At 34.9% G+C, this 13,862-nt stretch overlaps 1 protein-coding gene across 1 annotated transcript in view; it reads right to left on the bottom strand.

Moving 5' to 3' along the window:
* Nucleotides 1–260: 260 nt before the first annotated feature.
* Nucleotides 261–13,862, bottom strand: part of LOC132543983 (helicase with zinc finger domain 2-like) — a 31,331-nt gene continuing 17,729 nt past the window's right edge. Inside the window, exons 20-29 of the mRNA XM_060207539.1 lie at nucleotides 13,760–13,841; nucleotides 8,722–12,511; nucleotides 7,406–7,491; nucleotides 6,806–7,057; nucleotides 6,004–6,389; nucleotides 5,442–5,654; nucleotides 4,877–5,098; nucleotides 3,786–3,942; nucleotides 3,364–3,531; nucleotides 261–2,884 (exon numbers count right to left, since the gene is read on the bottom strand). Of these exons, the coding sequence (XP_060063522.1) occupies nucleotides 2,775–2,884; nucleotides 3,364–3,531; nucleotides 3,786–3,942; nucleotides 4,877–5,098; nucleotides 5,442–5,654; nucleotides 6,004–6,389; nucleotides 6,806–7,057; nucleotides 7,406–7,491; nucleotides 8,722–12,511; nucleotides 13,760–13,841 (5,466 nt within the window). The 3' untranslated portion in view covers nucleotides 261–2,774. The remainder of the gene's footprint in view (nucleotides 2,885–3,363; nucleotides 3,532–3,785; nucleotides 3,943–4,876; nucleotides 5,099–5,441; nucleotides 5,655–6,003; nucleotides 6,390–6,805; nucleotides 7,058–7,405; nucleotides 7,492–8,721; nucleotides 12,512–13,759; nucleotides 13,842–13,862) is intronic.

Genomic DNA, 13,862 nt, shown 5'->3' on the forward strand with positions numbered 1-13,862 from the left:
AAAGTTCACATGCTTTTACCAAATGAAACAGCAGAAGGGACATAACTCCATGAAAACTACATGAAAAAGTTGGATGCATCTCTTCAAGTCATACTAATTCTGTGGACCAACTCGGAAGTGAATCCAGTCTACACTGGGGAACAAGATGATTCACGGGCGGAATTCTGCATAACTATATTTCCATATAAGGCTGGATGACAAGCCAAGAAGTGGTGGGTAAAAATATCAAACATTCAATTTAGACACAAAACAACAGTATATTTAAAGAAATAAACCTTTATTGGGTCTTTTTAATAAATTCGGAATATCGATCAGGATTCAGGTATTTTTTTGTGTATTACCATCAATTTATAATGTTAATCATCTACATGAAACAAAGTTTATGTATACACAAGCCTTTTAATTTAAAATACTTCGAGATATGATGAATTTCACATCAGCAGTCCTTATAAAGAGATTGTATCTATATCAATTATTAGAAGGAAAACAAATGATTGAGTCTTTATTTTGAGAAAATGTTTCTATTTAACGCTACTATTTTACAACTGGCAAGACCAAGTTAACTAATAATAAGTAATTATTATTCCATTCTTATCTTCTATTAAAAACTTGCTACATGATGCATAATATACAGTTTATTTCAAGTACAACCAATTATATTTTAAAATGGCCTAAAATTTATGACGGAGTTCATTACATCGTTGAATCTTGGTCAATCTTCCAGCAATTCGGTGAAAACTACCAAACAAGTCCATCACAGTCAATAAACCAGTAAATAATCATGCTAACTCTATAAAATCTATTATAATATTGAATTAGGGTATAACATGGGACTTCATTATACACCATAACTAAGTAATACAAACAGCAATACTGCATTTGCTGTAGACATTCGTAGGATTTTAAGAACAAGGTTATCACTATAAACATTGTAACACTATTACATATTCCACAGACAAATTGCAGGAAACCTTATTTAAAACATAAACAATATGACATTTTTCATATTAACAGGTTTTATCAAGCAAATAGAAACAAAGCACTATTAAATGATTTAATGCATTCCTGTCCTGTAAGACTTGTATGCTTTAAAGGCAAAATTTGATTATGTTGAAAGTCGTGTACCTAATGAATAGAAACTATAATTCAACAACATGATCAACAATTTGTGATAAAAGGGTTTCTGAAACCTGCACCATGTTTAATATTCTGACAACTGTCAATGTTGTACATTGATTGTAGGTATCACCATTAAACTATACTGTTACGTCTAGTAACAGCACTGAGTGTGCCAGAGACAAAAGTAATCCTTCATCTGCTGGAATCATCATCATGAAGACAAAAAACAAATGAAAACACAGCAAAAAATATATCAAATCAATACTTATGGTAATCATATAAAACTGTTTTCTGAAATACCCATGTTACAAGACCGGTAGTATTCATAGTTTAAAATAATACATAGTATTAACAAACCTTTGTATATTTCAGAAACAATTCACCTTTCACTGGAATTCACAATTTAATCAATTACTAGTGAACACTTGCTAATGTAGTGTTCAACCCTCTGGTTTGTATCTCAACATATTAAAGAAATATACCATGAGTTCAAACTTATCAAAATCAATCTATTTCACTAAATAAGCACGACATAATAATTACATTTTAACTGTGTACATTTTGCTCAAATAACTTAAAACAGAACAAACAAAACTAGCTTTGAATGAAAATAAACAATGAATCAATAAAAATGTCTCAATTTGGTTTTCCAGAATCTTCATATCATTCGAATTCAGGAAATACTAAAATATTTTACAGAGTTTTGTCCGGAATCAATATGACATATAAGAATAATCAATTTACCAACTGAACGGTATGATATAAAAATCTTTCAAATTTTGAGAATTAAATGTATTTACAAGTATTTAATTTGATTATTTGATCATTTTCAATTTAGATTGATCCATAATTAAGGATGTTTAATATTATGAACTTTCATGTGTCCAAGTTAATCCTAATACTGAAAATGGAATTGTTGAAACCAAAAAAAAAGCCACACAAAATTTAAACATGAAAATAATTCACACAGTTTGTAGTTGTCATCTTACAACAACTCCTGTAGATGCGTTGTTGTGGTAATGCATGAAATCATTGCATAGCTTTTCATCTGTGAAAATAATTCAATACTTTGCTCTTCAAATATAGCACTGCTTTAGCACTTGCGTATGATAATATTGAATTTCTTAAACAAGATGTGTCATGAATGCCAATTTCCTCTCAATCTGTTTGTAAGTGCAGTAGATAAGGCACAAATATTGGTTAATAAAAAGCTAATCTCTGAAAAATACAGCACATGCACAAAATTTACAACAGTCTCAGCTCCTTCCTCTCTATTGTCAATAAAAAATATATCTGTGCATGATAGGGTTACATATATATCATAAACACAATATCAGGGGATCATCATTACAATTTTGATCACAAAATTAAATGTAATCAGTTTAACTGTGATGTTATTTACAATGTCACATGAAAATTCTCCAGGAAAACTTATCGCCTTGTGTCTACAAGCTATGTCATATCTAGGTATCGATATATAATGGAAATAATGTGCAAAACTCGATAAAATCTTGAATGTTTATATCAACACTGCTTCATTACCTAATTAACTTATAGCTTCAGTAAGAGAAAAATCTACTGCTTTAATAGTGCAATTTTCACGTGTTGATCAGCTGTCCATTTGTACAACACCTACAACCACATTACAGGGGTGTCTAACCAAGGAGCTTGAACATGGCCTGACTGTCCACAACTGCCCCACAGCCCTCGTACTTTTTCAGCAGACTAGCCCAAATGTAGCTACTTCTTAGCAGAAACTTGTTGCCTGTTCAAAGAAAATTAAAATCAATAAACTCTCAATCGGTGAAATATCTTTAATGATAATATCCATAATTGACAAGTATTTATACATGCTGTGTTTGGAAGCACTTTGTCAAAAAATTAAGACATTATTCTGTACCTTAATCTCTATCGAAAATTATCAAGAGTTGTCCTGTTAGTATACAAATGACAGATACCTGCTCTATCATTATTACTATTCAGTATTCTAAAATAAAGTTCTGAAACCAGGTGATTGTGGTTTGTAGATAGATTACCTAGGCAATTACTAGTCATTATCATGACTGGCAGCAAGGTAAGATTATCATAGGAATGATATATTTATAACATTACTTTGTATATGTTAGTAAGAAGTTGTAGAGATTGGTATAGGTAATTTGTGTTAAAAGTGAATATGTATTTATTAACTGCCACTAGAGACAAAATGCCTTTGGTATTTTCAGGCAGAAATAACATGTAGCTTACCAATAAGAATTATACCCTTGTTGGCCCGAGTGAGAGCCACATTAACTTGACAGTGATCATCACTGACTCCTAAGTGATCCTCACACCATTTCCTACCGCTGTATCTGTCTATCTTAAACTGAGGCAATGACCTGACAGTGCTGTAGATCACATAATCCCAATCACCACCTGAAATTTAAGTAGATTATCAATAGCCATTTTTACCACAAAAATTTAAAAGTCAATTCAGTCCTCAATAGCCCATGCTATGTAGGAATGATGTAATTCAGAATTTTGGTTTTAGGTAGTGTTTTTGGTTTTACTAAAAAAAAGCATAAACAGTTTACACTCTTATAATGACAGAGAAAAAGGTGATCATAAGATTTAGTCTCGGGTGACCTAATACCGACGATGAACCAATGCTGAACTAGTGTGATATTTACCATGTGCAGAAAGGACATCAGAGACTTGGATATTCTTATGACCAGCATTCAACAGCATCTTCCTGATTGTCTCACACTGTACTTGATACTGGGTGAAAACAATGACTTTGGACTCGGGTACACCATGACGACTCACTAACTTACAGGCTGTGGTTACCTAGAGTTAAAGCAGAGTCACTCAAATTAAATCAAATGCAGTCAACAATTCAATTTCAATTAACGATTCAAAGAAAATCTTCTTTTTCGATCAATTTGTTAGTTAATTTTACATTAAAGGTACTTTGAATGTTGTTCTTTTAATGTTAAAATTTTTGAGGTTTTATCAAGGGGATGTATTTTCGCAGCACCTATAAAATCTAATATTTCACCTTCATTAATATTTATTTCAAGATATCTGTTTTTAAGAGCACTTACAAAATCTACTATTTTATCTTTATTCGTATTTATTTTCAAGATATCTTTTTTTTCATAGTTTCAATCCATCCTTAAAATTAGTGATAAATAGAACTACTCAGGACATCTACAGTAATTAACAAATTCTACAGAATTCCAACATATGAATTTAAACATTATGACTTTCTAAACATAAATATTTAATAATTGATGATGACCCTGAGATAATTTTAGTTGTCACCAATTTCTAGCTCTTGTTTAATTCCCTGTATGAGTTTGATCACTTTTTGAGACAGGATGTCACAGGGTCATGGGTACACTATATGACACAGCATAACAAAATCTTAACTGATATAATAGGTTATGAAAAAGGTTTTATGTTAACAGCACAGCTAATTATTTCAATAAACATTCTGAACTGTATTACTTCTGATTATCTTCGTTGTGGTTTTTTGCTTCATTACCATTATTAAATGTGTACACAACAAATATAAACATACAGATTGGGTCATAGTTTTGTCCTTTCCATTATTTTTATACAATACTGCTATTGGGTAAAAAGCAGAAAAGACATTTCTCAAATTTGATAGAATTTTGGATACTTCTTTCCTTACATTATCCACAAGGAAGAGAAACTTAGGCAACTTTGAGTTAAATGAATTATTGAATAAACTTAAGATTTACTGTTTCATACGTACTGCAATATTAACTTCCATGATGTTAACATGTGAGAGCTCCAATCCCCTGTCGGTCCTGATTGTAACAGCCTCCTCCTTGCCTACCACATGACAGAAAACAAAGGGTAGGTTTGTCCCTGCTGGCCAGATATTCACTTTTCCTGGGACTCTCTGTTCAATGCTCCCGCGCTGAGGAGTATTTTCGTAGAAATGTTCAAACGGAAAAGATGCTATTCCTTCATGCTGTAAGATACAAATGCACATCGTCGTTTCATTACAAAACTAACAAATGCAAATGTGATTAAAGAAATCTCCAATACAGACACTTATATATATATATATTTTATAAAAATACACAAATTCCCAAGAAGTATATGGAAAAACATTATTTCAAAGCTGAAGATTGTAAAAAAAGAAATGGCCTAGAAATGGTGTGATTATCTATTCAGTATAAATTTTGACATGAATTATCCAGAACTTCATCATGGCAAGACAAAATTTTTTTTACATAAATCTACTTCACCTAGCTCTTTTATGGATAAACTTCAACTCATGCTCTTCAACAACTTATCTTTGCTGCACTCACCATACGGAAGTATTTTTTGAGCACCAGGGCCTTTTCAATGTATCGCTGCAGTAGAGAGGTTGTGAGACCTAGGACCTTGGCTGTTGGGCTATTGACTTTATGGGGTAGTTGAATAGCATCACCAAGAATTGTAACCTGTTTAGCATTTGTATGGTGGATCACAGGGGTCATAGCTTCGGCTTCAGAACACATACCACAGTCATCAATTATTATCTGTAAATTTCAATGAAATCATTATTCACTATTACATGCCAAATAAACATATCTTTTTACAAATCAGTACACTTACAGATAGTCCCATTGACTCTGCCACATACAATATCATGAGCTAGTTGGGATTCTTCTGTTTACAATTGTTAGCAAACAAATACACAAATATACATCCATTAAATCACAATGCATTAATAAAATCCACATTATTGGAAATATTTCTAATTCAAACACCTTCAAACACTTAACAATACTGACCCCATGAGGTCAATTTGATTAAACCAAACTGATATAGTTGATTCTGTATAAAACGTTTACAATTATTATTCTACTAAACAGTAAATACAAATACCTGTTCCACGGCGATGTTTGATAGCTTGGAACTGGCTGCTGTATCACAGGTACACAGGATGATTTCTGCCATGCCTATTTCTGCTGCTTCAGCATCAGCCTTCATTTGACAGTACTCCTCTACCTGATCAGGGGAGATATCATCAGGATACATCTTAAAAAGCATGTCATACTCATTGATAGTCTGACTGTAAGAGTTGGAGCCTCGTCGGATGACATGATGTAGAGAAGTGTCATTTGGAGAAGGGGAATGAAACTCTTCTCCTAATGGTTTCTGTTCATTACTTGGAACTGTTGACCCTGGTATGGGAAATTCCTTTTGCTCTATTTCTTCACTATACACTCTCAGTATTTTTGGACACATCTTTCCAAGATTTTGCAAGTTTGCTGAATCAAAAAGTTTAGATATTACACAGATGAAGCATTTAAATCAATGTTATTAAACAATTGTCTATGATGTGAACCAAACTTGATACTTCCTCTTCTGTTTATTAAAATTAATCACTATATGGTAAATACTAATCAATGTAAACTGTAAACACGAAGCAAAAATACCTTGTACATTATTTAAAACATCTAGACATAACTAACATACAACGACCACAGATTTTGACATTTCACTGAATCAAGATAAAAAAGAAAACACTTTGAAAAAGAATAATGAAAAATTCCTATTTTGCTGCTTTTGAGTGTAAGAGTCTTCATCTTTACAATTTCTGTCTTTGATTAAAATCTCAAGAAGTCTCAAGAAGGATGTAATTATGGACACCACACTGAGGGCAGTCTGACCTTATAATACATACCTGTTAATATGTCTATTGACTGATCTGTGGGACCACACACTAACACCTGATTTTTACGGCCTCCTGAGGCATTACGTCGGGAGAATAAGTAAGCAATGTAGCTGGCAATGAGCGATTTGCCCGAGGCTACTGGACCCTGTATGGCAGTAAAGCGTTGTTGGAGACTCATTCTTACTGCGTCGGCTTGGTCATCAGAAAGTCTTGGCATTCCTGTCACTAGCAGTTGTAACAAAGCATCTACATCACTTTTACCTAAAAATTAAATAGGGAAGATTATCAAAACAGTGAATATCATCAAAAAATATTCATACTATATATCTTATTTGATGAAAGAATTTTTGACTAAATGTATTTTCATAGTATTTATCAATTCTTATTTTCATTATTATACTTTTCTAAGGGTCTTTTTCAAAATCTTTATTTCATTAAGTTTGCTCTCCATTTCATGATCAGTTACAACACAGATTTATGGTTTCATAGACATGTTTTGTTCTTTTCCTGTTTTTTTTTAAAGATAAACTACCTTTCTTTTAACATATCCTGAGTTTAAAAACTAGAACATGCTAAATAAATATGTTTTTAACAAATTAGTAAACTTACTGATAGCCCCATTGACTCTGCCACATACAATATCATGAGCTAGTTGGGATGCTTCTGTTAGCAATTGTACAGAATATTCCATTAACCTGAAATAAAAAACAAAGTAAACAACTGTATATCCATGAAATAACAATGACAATAAAAAACAAAGTAAACAAATGTATATCCATGAAATATTTCTCCACTGAATTTAAGAATGAAATGCTGTAACAATTGTACCTAACAAAATATATACACTATGCATAGAACAAAGTAAGGAATGGAACACTAAGGGCTATAATAACTTGATAAAACAGATCCAATTATTTTAAGGTGATTCATTACATTCAGTATGTCAAACATTTGTTTATTCAAATCTAAAAACTCCCGTTGCCATTTACTATATCAATAACATGTATATTATAGTTAGTCTTTTTATGACAAAATATGAAGTGGATCATACTTGTCCTATGGAGTTTCATCAATCTTATACAATGGAAAAAATGCAAGATTCTACTTATCACATAACTAAAGACACTTTTAAAAACATACATGAAAACAGCGTTCACCAGACTGACATCAAAATAAAATTTGCAATAATTTTATTCCATATCACTATCTTTTGGTGATGTCACAATGAAGACAACACCATGACATCAATATGTAATGACACATGTATCAGGCAATCCTAGACCATCACATTATGAAGTATGTATCAAACATGTTCTTCAAGACAGACACAGGTATTAGACATGCCCAGACCAACACAAGTAACAGCATATGTATTACACAGGTCCCAGACTGACACAAGTAACAGCATATGGATTACACATGTCCCAGACCGACACAAGTAACAGCATATGTATTACACATGTCCCAGACTAACACAAGTAACAGCATATGTATTACACATGTCCCAGACTAACACAAGTAACAGCATATGTATTACACATGTCCCAGACTAACACAAGTAACAGCATATGTATTACACATGTCCCAGACTGACACAAGTAACAGTATATGGATTACACATCTAACAGCACATGCATCACACATGTCCTAGATTCAGTTAAAAGCACATGCATTACAAATATCTCAAGACTGAAAATGTAATAGCACATGTATTACACATGTCCCAGACTAACACCTGTTACATCACATGAATTACGCATGTCCCAAACTGTCGCATGTAACAGCACATGCATCACACGTCCCAGACTAAAACATGTAACATTACATCATTAGACTTAGTGTGCACTTTGTATGTCAAATGAATCACCTGGATATCTGATTAATACTATCAGAAATTTTGTATATATATATATATATATAATTACCTGTCATGAGAGGTCTTAGGGATCCATTCCAAAGTACAATGAAGACTGCTGCCCTGGGCACCAAGTAACTGTGAGGGAATGGTGGAACTGTTGTGCACAAGAACAATATTAACCACGACATTATCCTGGACTCTCTTGACTGACACAATCTGACAATGTCCTACCCAACATATGGGCATCCCATTGTTTACTGACAATGCAACACTCTCATTCAAGCTGGGATCATCTGCAACCTCCAAGTTGTTGTATCGCACACAAAGAAAGTTCCGAAAATAGCTTGATGCAAACTTAGCATTATCAGGTATGAAAATATCAATGACGTTGACATCATTCCTAATTATAAACTGGCGTTCCATACAGAAGATTAATGGGACTGAAAAACTTGCAACAATCTTTGAGGATCCTGCCAACTTTTCCTCTTTCCATTCCATACACAGATTTTTAACCACAACAGATTGACTTGACGTTACAGCATTATGAGCAGATTCTAATCCTAGAACAGGTAGCCATAATTGTTGGTAGGAAGCTACATCTGGATAGGCTGTGTTATCTGCTGGAGGAATGCAGTGTGCAGAAAAACATGTGAGTGGATCGTCTCGGTGCTCTAGACAGACTTCCAGTGAAGGAGTCAAACACAGTAACTGTAGAGAAGGTGTGATGAGGCCATTACGTAATTGAGCTGTCATCTGTACCTGTACAACATCACAGGTAGACAGGGTCAATTTAAAGTCTGCATAGTGTTTAATCTTGCCATTTAACTTATTGCCTACAGACACATCTACTACATATCCTTCACTCAGAGCTGCCTGTTTAACATGAGGCCGCACTGACATAACAGCACTTTGAAGCTTCAGCATGTTCTCCTCTCGGATAGCACTCAGTAACCTTTGCCATTGAAATGCTGGAATTCTGGATATAAACCTGCTAGGATTTAGGACTTCAGTTGACAAGTTAGATATATCCCTGGTAGCTTTGGGCAATAAATCATATAGGCGATCTTGCCATGTCAGTTGAACACTACCATTATCATCTAATATAGGTTTCTCAGAAGTATGCAATGAAGGTAGCTGGATTCTGTTCTCAGAGATATCACCAATGGTTTGAAAGCACAATTGAATGTTATTTTCATCAAGATTCTGTATGATTGGATGTAGTACAAGTGGACGGGCTTTAAGAGCAGAGCTCAGATAGAGACTATGTACTGCTTTATCATACGAATCAGAATGTCGACAAACTGTAGTCAGGTGTATACATAGAGACTGGATTTCTTGACGACTGTATACAGAAGGTTGGTCTTCAATAACTGCTGTAACCAGGCGTGCCACTGCCAGATCAGCATACCTAGTGATAGGCTTGGTGAAAGAGACATACGGAGAGAGATTAAGTGAACTATGTCCCTGGTTTAACACAGTAGTATCTCCAGAACAAACAAAGACAGGCGGGTTCTGGATTTCATGTAGTTTAGATAAAGCAAGCATCAGCTGTGGATGGTATTCTGGTTCTATAACATAACTTTGAGAGTAAGCAATTTCACCTGCATCTGCTGCTTGGCACAGGGATTCCCATAAAACAGTTAACATCTCAAAGGGATCTTGTGGTTTCTTTCCCAACTGTCGGATGTAATTCATAATACAGGTGCAGGCTAACTTACAATTACAGGTAGCGGAACCCTCCAGGAATGGCTTTGTCAGAGCTATGGAATTCACGGCATCACCTGCATACTCCTGCATCCACTTATTTTTATCTACGGACTGGAGTTCTTTCTGACATTTCAAGGGAGTGGTATTTGGGAACTTTTCAACAAGTAGTTTGGCTACTTGATGATCTGTCTTCAGCATTAATTCTTGTGCTATGAGGTGGGCTTCTGGTGTCAGCTTTTCTCGTGTCTTAAGGTCATGGTATTTGCTGGCATTCCCTAACCTTTCTTTCCTCCAGATCATGCAGATATGATACAGGACAAGAAGACAACTCTTCAGATAGTCAGCACCTGCTCCAGGGTCATTAAGTGTCTCTTGTACCTCCTGGTATGTAAATATACATTTCGTGTTGATCACACATTTCTTTGGCTGAATTTTAGTTACTTCCCCAGCAGCAGAAACATTCATATACACAGACAGAGCTAAACGATCTTCCCCTGGTTTCAAGCTGCATATCTCTGACCCAAGTCTCTCAGGGAGCATATTGACTGTGCTGTTAGGTGTGCTGAAAGAAGTTCCACGTGACATGGCTTCTTTGTCAAGTGCACTGTCCTTCTTAACATAGTAACCCACATCAGCCACATGTACACCTATTGAGTAGCTTCCATCACCTAATTCATCTACACTAAAGGCATTGCTGATGTTTTCCACACCTGGTGAGTCAATTGAGAATGTCCAATTCTGTCTGATATCATGACGAATACGAATTTCATGATCTGGAATGGAGTAAGTTGTGGGATACTTGAGGTTGATTTCTCCTTCAATCTCTGTTTTGAACACCCTTTTTGGGATGTTGTATTCTACATTGAGGATCTGTAAGCCAAAATCTATTGTTGTACCAGCTGGTATATAGCCCACTACGACACCTATCGGCAATGAGAATGTTGGATCCCATTTCAGGTACTGCACTACAAATAGTTTATCAGATGGTTTAGTACAATCCAATTCCACCGCTTCATGGAATCGCAGAGTTTTGCTTTGTGAATACCGATAGACACACACCAAATTATTGTTTACACACTCTGAATTAGATGTCAAGAGATTGTATATGCATGGAATACCTTGGTTGATGGGCCACATCAGGCCGGTATTATCAGCTGAGGCTGTACACACAAACAGTCTATTCTTTATGTCTGTACTCCTCCTGAGGACACCAACAACCTTGCCATGTGGACAGCCATCTACAGGTTCAGCGATATCTGTTGATAAAAGCTGTACTACAACCTCATCCATATGAAATGCACGACCACAATGTTGTCTGGTGTTGATGAGAATTTTGCTGTAAGGTAAAGATGAATCAAGGATCTCTGCATACATCTTGGATCTGGACAAAACTTTCAATGTACAGAGCTTGAACTGATTAGGCTGAACTTTCAGCAAATTTAGCAGATTCTTTTCATTGAAAATAGAGGGATAGATTTCATCTTCAGGTTCCTCATTCCCAGTCCCACCAACATATAATATTGCATGCTCGTCTTCCTCTCGAATTTTGAAATCACTGCAACTTACAGATCCAGCTGCTTCTTTGGTTAATTGCTTAATAACGTCATCTGCATCAGCCAAGTCTTCAACATCAAGGTTACTCAGATAGTCTTCAAAACTAGTCTGTCTTTGCATGGGAGTGTCTAATCCATTGAGGTGGCCACTCAGTATTTGGGCGACATTGCCAGCTGGTACCTCCCAATGGGCCTCTGAACTTGCAGGCATAGATTGCACCATGTCTATATCTTGCTGTCGCTGCTGGTTCGCTATCTCCATCATACGGTCTTTGGCTGATGAGTTTAGTAGGTTTGACACTTGCTGTTTGACTGTATTAAGCGTGACTGTTGATGGATGAATGCTTTTCATGTTATCACAATGCTTAAGAAACAGCCTCCACACATTAACACACTCTCCTACAGCACAGAGGGCTACTGGATCTCCTATGACAGCAACAAAGGACTGGGCACGAGTCAGTGCAGTGTTAAGGAGCTTGGAATCTGATAGGAATCCAAAATCACCATCATCAACTGTAGTTGGTCCAGCTGGTGTCGGTGATTCCAAAATACTGCATGTCCTCACAGTGGACAAAAATAAAGCTCGGAATTCTTTGCCTGGAAATACAAATGATATATTTCTGTTTCAAAAGCATTACAAAATTATCAGTCGGACAAGCTATGAAAATTGTGTTAACGTCATTAATATCCTCTGGCTTAGGCCTAATCAACCTTCAAAAGTTTAATCAATGCCTAATATTTTCATTAGATTCATACTTACCAGAATCACTCACACAAGATATTGAAGGCTAAAAGACATCAAGAAAGTTAACTACTTCACAATCACTTATGCATGCTATTTATTCTCATGCTTTCAATTTCAATGTCCTATTCACATTTTTCAATGTGAACAAACATAATTGATCTCATCATCAGTCATCACATACTAAAAAGTTACAATACTCTCCATCTTCACCTTCATCAGAAAATGACCAGTATGGAGTGTACTAGCACTGCTGTACATAGTGTAGCATTTAACTGTATTGCAAAATAAATCAGTGATTGAACATTTCGTCCCTTTCAGATTTAATGTTTCCTGACTATCATCGTTTGGTTCCATTATAAAAACTACTACTACTAAAATCTAAACTTATGTGACCAAAAGGACTCTGTTCAGATAATAACCAAGAACTGCTCATGCAGACTTTTAAGAAACTGTGCTAAAATATTGCTTTATAACCAACCACTTAACATCTCATTTTGAATTTTATATTCAATGTTCCAAGATTTTTATTTGTTTTGGGGAGTTTACTACTAAGCTATTGTACATGATCCTTGGATTAGATTATCTATCTGTCGCAAAAAATTGAAAGGAAGTGACCCAATACTGATTCATATCATTATCGCTCAGATTGTAAACAATGTGTTTGCACATGTGCAACCTTGGAAAATTTTTAAAATCATAACAAAGCGGCAGGTTAAAACAAGGTTCCAAAAAGTCACATGATGAACTCCACAGCAGTCAGTGTCAACAAATGTGAGTTTGAAGCTTATAATCTTTATCAATTTTTATCAAAAAGTGCAATAATTTTGTGAATAGTATAATTTCAATTATGACGATGATTGCCCGAAATCAAATTCATGGAAAAAATAAGGAAATCTAACCATTTATTTCCTTTCAGGTTACCTAACCATTTATTTCCTTTCAGGTTACCTAACCATTTATTTCCTTTCAGGTTACCTAACCATTTATTTCCTTTCAGTTTATCTATCTAAAACAAACAAGTGGCCCAATATCATATTATTTAGACTTCCTGCTGGTGAATTTTTAAGCAGTTCACATTACATCATATTTGAAATACAGACCTTGAACATTGTTGACCCTTTCTACGGTGACAGATGATAGCTCTGAATGTCGTTTTCTGAGAGATTTGCGGATCAACTGAACCTAATTGGAAAATAGAAAAAA

The sequence above is a fragment of the Ylistrum balloti genome, unplaced genomic scaffold (genome assembly GCF_031769215.1).
Source record: "Ylistrum balloti isolate Yb309-2 unplaced genomic scaffold, AGI_CSIRO_Ybal_v1 Utg369772, whole genome shotgun sequence".
Classification (NCBI taxonomy): Eukaryota; Metazoa; Mollusca; class Bivalvia; order Pectinida; family Pectinidae; genus Ylistrum; species Ylistrum balloti.